This window comes from Corvus brachyrhynchos, unplaced genomic scaffold (assembly GCF_000691975.1).
Source record: "Corvus brachyrhynchos isolate BGI_N302 unplaced genomic scaffold, ASM69197v1 scaffold245, whole genome shotgun sequence".
In the NCBI taxonomy this organism is placed as follows: domain Eukaryota; kingdom Metazoa; phylum Chordata; class Aves; order Passeriformes; family Corvidae; genus Corvus; species Corvus brachyrhynchos.
In genome coordinates, this window is record NW_008238988.1 from 3,753,675 (window position 1) to 3,763,734 (window position 10,060).

A 10,060-nucleotide genomic window follows, 5' to 3' on the forward strand; every position below is an offset into this window, starting at 1 on the left:
TAAACCCTTCCAGCAGAGAGAGCTCCTCTCCCCACTCCCACCACGGTGTCCAGGCACAGGGACAACTCCATCAGGGAGGGGCCAGGTCCTGGGCAAAATCACTAATTCACCTTTTGCTGCTAAACAAAACAGACACATCACCTGTGTGAAACAGATCACAGAGCATAGCTCTGTTTTCTAAGTTTACACAGCAGTTTCAGCTCAACAGCGTTTCACAAGAATGAATCCACCCTCTAGAACATTTAAGCAACCCAATAGATTACTCTCTCAGTGTGTTTTTCAAATGATATACTGAAATTTCCCTCCTTGCACAATCCCTGATTTCAATTGCCCCACAGAGCACAGTAAAACACGAGGCAGGGCAGGAGCAGCTCCGCTAGGACTCAGCGCTCTCTCCTTTTGTGCTGCTCTCCAGGTTCTGGCAGCTCCTCACCAGCCCTTCAGAATCTGCACGTTTCCTGGTAACTCTCTTAAAGTCCATTTCCTGTGTTCCTGCAGATCTCAGAATCAGAGGTTTGCCTCTGTAAACGGAGTCTTTTTCCACCTACTTTTCCAGGAGAAACAGCTCAGTGATGGTTTTTGGAACCTCCAGCAAACTTAGCTGATTTTGCCTCCTCAGAACCAGTCTTGTGAGCTGAAAAACCCAGTTCACACCTCTGCTTTAAGAGCAAGCAGTTCACAAGCATGTGTGAAAGGGAACTCACCACTTCTGCTGGCAGAGGCAATAAAGATTCCATAATAAAAATTGCCTCAACTTTCAGAAGTGCTGCTCATGCCATACTTCTCCTCTTGAAAATTCGTGTAAATTATTGACTGGTGCATATTCTGTACACATCTTGTGAAAATAACAGAACTCCTGCTTTGAACTGTTCTCTGAATCTGGAGTTTGATTCCTGTGACTTCAGGACAGGAATAAAATGCTGAAACCTTTCCCATCCTGCAATGGGAAACCAGTGAAGTAACTGGGAGTAACTGGGAATCTCAATGTCTGTACCTGTAACACCAGGGACATATTTTGTACCAGTTAATGTTAGAAGGGAAAGTAAAACCAGCCACAGCAAGTACATTGCAAATTGTCTTCTCTAGGCTGTCAGCCAGGACTCAACAGTTTAAAACCAACTCATGTTTTTAAGACAAGTGACCTCCTGTTTTCCACCAACAGAAATTTTTAAGAACACATAGAAAGCAAAAGTGCTGAAGAATATTTATTTTACTGTATCATGACATAAATCTCATTAACACTGTGTTTTGTTTAAATATAGAAACTATTTCCAAGTACGTTAGTCAAGTAAGGGTTTGTACACCATAGGTGCTGGTGCTTTGGAATTCCAGATGTAGTAATCAGAAGAAATCAGTTCCCGGGCTAAAGGAAAAAAACAGGCAAGAAAAATAAGCATTACAGGGTGCCTTACAATCAGACATTCCTTCATCCAAGTTAAGTGACTACTAATCCATCCTTACCAGTTTACAGAAAAGGTATAATGGCCTCTTTAAACTGTAAGACTCTTACTATTATTTGAAAATCGTTTCTGATAATGAGACATTTAAAGTCTCAGCTTCAATTACCTTTACTAATGTATCAGTCATGAGCTTAAAATTCAAACAGAGGTTAAGTCAAAAGCAGGTGGATGGCTTGGATTTTGTTCAATGAATATAAATTGCATGCTCGATATAAAACGTGAAAATGCTGCTTTTTCTGTGTTACAATTTAGGGCTGAGTGTGACCTGTCACAAAATTAACAGTGTAGACCATGCTTTTCAAAAGGCATTTACAGAGTTCTGCTACCATGACTGGCAGAAGATGCAACAGAGAGACAGCTACAAATAAAAATCCTTCCATTAGGCAGAGCTGCTCAGGTTTAATGAGTGCTCTCTGTGTGCCATTTGGGGTGTTTTTGGTGCAGCCTTGGCAGTGCTCATGTGTTAACTCAACAAAAAGCAGATTTGGGTTCTGCTTCACACGTTCAGTGTAGAGCCACATCCACCAAGGGGTGCTGGTGTGGTGACACTGACAGCAGCAGTGTCACCCTGCATGCAGGAGCCGAGTTCTGTACCTGGGTACTGCCAACCCACCCGAAATGTCTCTGACAAAGGTGTCCTAAACAAGGGATCATGTTATGGAGGTTCTGCCATTATGGAGAGCATAGGAACCAACACAGGGCAGAGAGCCCCAGAGAGAGGCTGACTTTGTAACTGAGTGTGAGAGCTCTTGTCTCAAAGGGAGAGGCCAGACCCTACTCCAGGGATGCTTTAAGCATCACAAAAAAACCCCAACTAAAAAGCAGAGAACAAAAGTCCAACTTTAGTTATGTAATTTTAGTCATGGACACCCAGTTGTAACTTCAAGATGCAGTTTTCATAAAATAAATGACATTTTTAGCAACTCACATGCAGTAATTTTGGGCTTCCCTGGGACAAAGATCTGAACAGAATGCTGGTCTACATAACATCCAGTAAGTGTAAAGTCTGGGATCCTAAAATACAGCTACAGAAAGGGAGGGAAAACATGATTAGATGCACATTGTCACCCTGGCTGTGCAAATCCTGGCAATCTGTGTCACATACTCTGGGTGTGCAAGGGTACTCCAAACTGACAGAATGTCAAACCATCTAGGTAGGAAAACAAAAATCCATGCTGAGAATAAGAGATTTTAAATCAATGTATCTTCAAATGAAGACAATAAAAAATTGACTACTAAGGCCTCTTTTCCCAGAGGCTGTGACTTACTTTTACATAAGCAGTGTTCCCAGTGCACACATAATCAGTCGGGTGCTCTTTGCCTGCGGTGCCGAAAGACACAGTTCCAGTCAGGGAAACTTCCAAAGATTTGGGGAACTTCTGTCCTAAAGGCAGAGACAGCATCTATTAGAAGTCACACAGCTGTGCCCATGCTGCAGAGAAGGGACTGGGGAGGAAGGGCAGTCACAGGGGTGAGTTCCTTACCAATGACCCAAACCAGGAGGCTCTTCTCCCGGGACAAATCCAGTTGGCCATAACTAACTTTGTACTCTAACTGAGCAATTGGGCCCCTGCATGTGAGAGAGGAGAAATACAACCCCTGGAATTACTATCATTCAGCATTTGTTAATGCCTGTTTTGTTACAGAGAGCGAGGAAATGCTGACAGACGTTATTCATGCGCATACAGATAAATCACACCCATCTGAGCACACTGCTAATTTATGAGACGAAATTACAGAGCAGGAGGAAATCACCGTGCTCTCAACCCAGTAATCACAAAGGAGCTGTTGATGTTTTAGTTCACTGATAGTGTTTTACTAACACTATGATCAGCAACTTTGTATCATTTCATCTTTGAATTTTCATGATAATTGTGTGGCAGCGCGGTCGTGGCAGCTGTCAGAGGGGCTTAGATGAAAACTATCGTTTTAATTTGAAATCACTGTATTTTTGATAAGCTGATCTGTAGCTAGGATTAGCAGTCCTAAGGAACAGGTAACCCTGTGCTGGAAGTGATCTCCAGCTTAATCCACCTGGGGGATTGTGGCAGTGTTTCACGTGAGAAAATAACACAGGGGAACAGGGTGAGCAACAGAAGTGTTTGGAATATTACCAAATATTCTGGTATAATTCTGTATTCTGGAAATTAAAGGAATTCCAAGGGACCATCCCAACACTGGCAAAGTTGGTGTCCACTGGTAGCACCCTGATGGAGCATAATCTGTTATATTGAGTCCTGACAGGTTCATTTTGGGAAGATAACAGAGAAATGGAAGAAATTCATTTAGGCTTTCTTTATTCTTACCTGTTGAAGAAAGGTATACGAGCTTCACAGTACTCAAAAGAATTCTTTATGCTTTCATGGAGCTTTAAATTAACCGTTATTTTTATCTGTGATCCCTCTTCAACAAGTTGGTAACATCCCAAAATTGGTGGAACAGGAACCTGGAAAAAACTATATTCATTCTCAAGATATATTAACACCATCATCACAAGATCAGTTATATACTGTTTTCATTGCTAAAGTACTTTAAAAAAAGCCCAAACACATATTAATTACTGACTGTGCCAAACTCTTCAGGCTGCTTGTGATACAGAGATTTGGGGGTATATCTCAGCCTGGATATATTTTGTCTAATTCAGGCATTGAAGTGGCTCACTTAAAGTAAGAGCAGCATTGCCAAGCAAAGGTACCAGTTTACTCCTGAACATGACTCAGACAACTCAAGTCCTTAAGTGCCTTCCAAGCAGTTTATTACATAAAAACCACTTTATATAATGTTTTATTACTTCAATTGGACTCAAACTCATTCCAGCATGCCCAACAAGACAGGTGGTTTTATTCCCATTTGAACACTCAAAACCAGTGAGGGTCAGGGGTGTTGTTACCTGGGAAGTGTAGTAACACAGGTTGAAGGAATCTGAAGGAGGAATGAAAGGGAATTTGTAAGGTCCGTTGTACACAGCATCATGCAGGGGCTCGGCACTGGTGGACATCAGCATGGCAGGGTCCACGGAAGTCACGCAGTGATGGACCACGATGTCTTGGAGCGGGGGTGCGTTTGTTGGGAGGTTCAGGCTGAGGGTGACATTTGGTGCAGATCCCTCTATGTCACACTTGGGAAAAGGAAGTCAAGACATTATTCTAAAATATCTGAATCAAGGCAGAATGAGATTTTCAAAAATAAAACACATTTTTAGCATTAAAAATAAAAATTTTCAGCTGGCTTCAATCATTAGTACTAACCACCAGTACTAAGACATCAGTCTCACACACTTGCTGACAGTTTAATTAATTAGGTTGCTTTTACAACATCCACTTAATGGATTCCAGCATGCTCTGGATGGCCTCTGTGGTCCCATGCCAGCTCTGTCACAGCAGCCTTGGGCAGTGTGTCCCTTGTCTCGTCCCTCCCTGTGCCAGCTTAGCAGGCCACAATCACTTGAGGGGTTTCTTCTTGCATAAGGCTGTCCACCCACCCTGCAAGATGACCTGGGAATTGTCCCTCTGCGAGCAGGAAGCTGCTCACCCACACAATCCCTACCAGCATGGCAGGTGGGAAATAACCCAGGCTTTGGAAGTGCAGCATTTAGGTCGGCCTCCTTCAGAGATGAGTATCCCACTTCATGCAAATAATTAAATTACCACTATATTAGCAGGCCTCTCTTGAAACACTGGCAGTTACAAATACACTGTACCAAGAAAATATTGTGTGCTTCCTAAGCATAATTCAGAAAAAAGAATAAATTACAGTATAAATTAGAGTTACAAATTTTAATATATTTCATATTTTTTATGGATGTATTTAGTCAATAGTCCCCAATTTTTAAGATTAAACAATGAGATTTTAATATTAAACAATGCTCAGAGAAGCTGTGGATGCCTCATCCCTGGAAGTGTTCAAGGCCTTGTTGGACAGGGCTGGGAGCAACCTGGTCTAGCAGAAAATGTCCCTGCCCAGGGCAGGGGGTTGGAATGAGATGATCTTTAAGGTCCCTTCCAACCCAAACCATTCTGTGATTCTACAATGAAAACCATTGTCACATAGAAACCATCCAAAATAATTACACAACCAGTTTCTTTCACCAGATTCTTTATCAACTGTTCTTATGTCATGAAACACCAACATGTGTAGGATCAAAATGTTGTTGTAGTAGAACAAGGAAGGATAGAAGATTAAACTTTAATTTGGCAGGAAAAAGAATTTAAAATGCTCATGTAAAGACACTTGTAGAAGACATTTAGACATCTCAGCCTGGATATATTTTGTCTAATTCAGGCATTTCAGTGGTTCATTTCAAACAAGAGCAGTGTGGCCAAGCAGTCAAATGTGCCAGTAACTCCCCAATGTGACTCAGACAACAAAATGGGGAAAATTTCCAACTCAAGATGTCATTTTACATCAAATGAGTATTTATTTTGCACGAAAACTACTTTGCACATCAAAGGCTCTCACCTTGCAGTTCACAGCTCCATAAACTTGCCATGTGTCCACCACATCCCTCTGGTCATACTGCATACACTTGACCTTCTCAGTGATGCAGACATTAACCTGAGGTTTGCCCTTGTAGGTACTGGATCTCCAAGCTGGCTGATCCTTATCCGCAGGCATCTCCTGGATGTCCTCGAAGGAGCTGTTCAGGCTGCGGATGTTGGTGTTCAGGGGGGTGCCCAGGGGACAGGCCTGGATCAGCAGATTTCGGAGCTGCCCTATCTTTACGTTCATCTCAGCCTCGTTTTTCCGGCTGGGAGAGATGTAGTCCATAATTCCTAACAACAGAGCCAGTCCCTGGGAGAGCCCAGTGATGGTGAGGAGCGGTGGCCTTGGCTCCAAGGTCCCCTCCACCAGCGGGACACAGGCGTAGATGAGGCCGCTCTTGTGGAAGGCCAGCACGGGCCAGAGCTCCCCCGCGGCGGTGGACACGGAATACACGGAGGAGTGACTGATCCGGGTGCAGGTGTCCCGCTGCTCCACGAAAACGTGGTCGTCCACCAGCCTCAGCTCAAAGAGCAGGGCTTTGAGGAAGGCGCTGTCCGAGGGGACAGGGATGTGCGTGGAGCCGTTGAAGGTCTCGGCGCGCAGCTCAACCGTGGGGTAACGTCTGTGGGTAGGGAATCAGAGCAGCTCAGTGCCACCAAAAATACCATCCTAACAGAGCTTCCAGGGGCAGAGCCATCCCAGCCCTCTTCTGGCTGCAAAAGCATTATGAAAATCTTTGGATTATTGATATTGGGTTTCTCTTCATTATTCAAATAAATCCCCCAAACCCACTGGTCCTAAAAATAACCTTGTGTATGTGGAAGCCAGCAGCAAAATGATAAAAAGAGTGGTGGGATCAGAACCTAAATCACTGTCAAGAAAAACCATTCCATGAGTAGTTAGGATTCTTCCTAGAAAGTCTAAATTTTGAGTAAATACATTCTCATGAGTAATTACCTATTTTTTTAAACAAAATGTGAATCTCTCCATCTATGCTGGCTGTCACACAAAGGTACAGGATGCTTGCACGACGCTGAGGAATGACTGCCACCAGTGCAGAACTTCAAAATATTTCTAAGAGGTGAGATCACACTGAAGACAATTTCTCAGATATTTAAGAAAACAGATGTTCCATGCAATAAAATGCAACTATAGCAGCTTTTTACCTAGACAGAGTATACTAGTGCTACAGCTTTGCTGCTATAATAACAATAATAATAATAATAATAACAATAATAACAATTCCACACTGCACATGCAATATATGACTTAAAGCTTTTATGAATTTTCTTAATTTCATTTTATCAAGTATTTAAGATGCAATGATAATGTTGTGGACAGAGGGTTTGTACAATTGAGAAGTGCTATGTTGTACCAATACATATATTTCATTTCAAATTTTCTAGAGATAATATTTGAGAAATATCATATGAACTGTTTAAAACTATATCTGGAATTTTTTTGTCCTGCAGGAGTATTGATTTTTAAAGGGGAGTGAGATGAATTTCTTCTCAAGCTAACCTAAATCCATCAAGAGGAACTGAAAAGTTGTCTTTTAATAAATAGCTGAGAAAAGAAAAATTATTACTTCCTAATGTACTGGTTTTGCCCTGTTTTGGAAGTGCAGACTCCCCTGAGGTTCTCTTACATGAAGTTTGCTGACAGCCTGGATTTCCTACATTCTGTTTTGTGGATGCTGTTAGTTTTGAGGATCCACAGATTCTCAAAGTACCCATCACAGGTCACACACACAAAGTCAAATCACTTTATGGATCATCTTGTGGTGGATGTTCTCAGATGTTTGTTTGCACTCAAGGCCATGCTTGCGCACCAACATGGGAGAATAAAACTGCCCAGATATATAAATGCCTTCATTTGTTCTCCTGTTTACACCATCTTTTTAAGGACACATTGACACTCTGCTACTTAAAGTGCCATGGAACTTGCAATCCCAGCAATGTGGGACTTTGCTATACCTATGACCTCCATCTGTAGGACTTCCCTCCTGCTTCTGAACACTTCCATGGATCTTATCCTGTTGCCTCTAAGTCCCACCTACACCATCTTTTCTTAACGGAGTAGCTGGAGGCAGCTACACTTCCTCAGGCTTATTTTCAGTGACTGTGCTTTTTTCTCTTTGATTCTTAAATCAGGCATCCAGGGCTTTTGTTTTGTTTCTTTTCCCCGTAAGGGAAAAGCAAACATAAACAGAGCAAAGCCAGAGCTACAAAATCCATAAACAGGATACAGATGACAGCAAAACACCTCCCTGTGGTCTCACATCTATTCTGAAGGGCAAAGAAACAAAGTGGGTTTACAGCTCTAAAATTTATGAGGCTTTGCAGAGCCAGGGTGTTGATAAGAGGCTATGTGTAACCTTGGTGAGCAGCTCTTATTTTTGGCCAACGTGTCCAAAACAAGGGAAGAGGAGATATTTCAGTCTAGTTTTGTCTTAGTCAAGTCCCAGTCTCTTTGCTCCCCAGAAGCAGAAGCTGTCCCACACCACAGCAGCCTTCTCCTCCTCCCACTGAATTTTACCAGCCAAGTCATTAGATCATTAGCTAGCCCTTCAGATCCCAGTTTTTCAGTATTCCCTTCTAGAAAGTGATGCAAACTTAAAAAAAAAAGATGAAAGTTTCCAGGGATGAATAAACTTCGGTGACTCAAGAGAGAGACCATCCTTGTTGCCCGAATTAAGTTATGATCAGCTAAAAAAAAAATAGGGAATGCTTTGATGTCCCCAATGTCTTCCCTGAGGTTAAAGATCAGAGCTCACGTATCTCCAGCTGAGTGCCTAAGTCCCGAAACCAACAGCTTCCATGTGATCCGGGCATTCTTTATATTGTCTGCACGCTTTGCTGAATTTAAGGTCAGTTAGGGGGATAAACTTGGGGCTTCCACAGCCCTATTATTTCCTCTGGGAACTTGAAAGATCTAAGTCTGGAAATCACTTGAAGCATCAAGGATAGTTTGCCCTTTTCAAAGGAGTGCTACTCCTTGTCTCTGCCACTCACTGTGTGACAAGTCACTTCAGACATCCCTGTCACCAGCCCCCCTTGCCCCGTGGTGATTACACTCTCGGAGGTTTTGGGGACAAGGCTTTCTCTTTATCTGTGTTTGTAGAGGGGAGGCCTCATCTCTAGTCCTGTAGGTAATACAAGGACCATAATACTAATCCTAAAACAATCAGAGGAGTGTCCAATGGAGAGATCTGTCTGCACCTGAAGACGGAAGATAGTCTACTTACTCTTTTTTTTGGTTGTTTTTTTACTCCTAGGTTCTCTCTGGTTTTACTGAATTCAGACTATGACTGTAGGTCACTTTACCCAGGTCTTTTTTTTTTTTCCCCACAAACTTTCCCCAGCTCCAGTTATTTTTCCTCTCATTGTTTGGATTTCTCTGAAGTCACAGAGGAAAAAAGAATGGTAACAAATCTTGCCAGCCCAACAAAAGTAGCCTGCCTAGCCCAAAGTCTTACTTAAAACTCTGCAAGAATTCTGAATAAAAACTCTTCCTTTGGAGGACTCTTTAGTGTCCAATAACTTAAGACTCCTCCAATAACTTCAAAAAAATGTATTTGAAAGCAAAAATTAACAACAGATGGAAAGCTGATTTTCTGCCTGAAAATAGTTTAATTTTTGTACAGCTACAGAACACCACAAAGATAATATAAGTAAAGTATAAACAAAAATATATACTTCCTCCTTTGTCCATTTTGTTATTCTGACAGTATTTCAAAATCACTGCCTTGTCCTTTTCCATGTTAGGATGGAAAAGAGCTGGGCAAAATCTTTACAGTGACAAACAAGAAAGAGGAACCGAGCAAGGAAACTCATGTGCAAGATGCAGAAGTTGTGAAAAAAAACCATATTTAGTTAAAAGAACACTATGTGAACCTGACTCTGAACTTTTTGAAATCGGGGTCAGAAACGCACAGCATCCAGCGGCGCTGGGACGAGCCGAGGGATTTATTCACTATCAGATGGTTTTGATGGTTTTGCATCTGTTTTGGGGGCCGAACCCCGGCCCCACAGAGCATCAGGCCCCCCCAGAACACCCAGACCCCCCAGAGCACCCGATCCCTCCAGGGCACCAGGATTTCCTCCAGGGCATCCAGG

At 42.4% G+C, this 10,060-nt stretch overlaps 1 protein-coding gene across 1 annotated transcript; it reads right to left on the reverse strand.

Annotated features, from left to right (window-relative positions):
* Positions 1–1,192: 1,192 nt before the first annotated feature.
* AP5M1 (adaptor related protein complex 5 mu 1 subunit) lies at positions 1,193–6,578 on the reverse strand (the record flags this gene model as incomplete). The annotated part of the gene is made up of 7 exons (XM_017738799.1): positions 1,193–1,363; positions 2,389–2,485; positions 2,729–2,844; positions 2,945–3,030; positions 3,767–3,906; positions 4,351–4,578; positions 5,919–6,578. Coding segments are annotated over 7 exons (1,410 nt in total), but the record flags the coding sequence as incomplete, so codon positions are not given.
* Between the last annotated feature and the right edge of the window lie 3,482 nt (positions 6,579–10,060).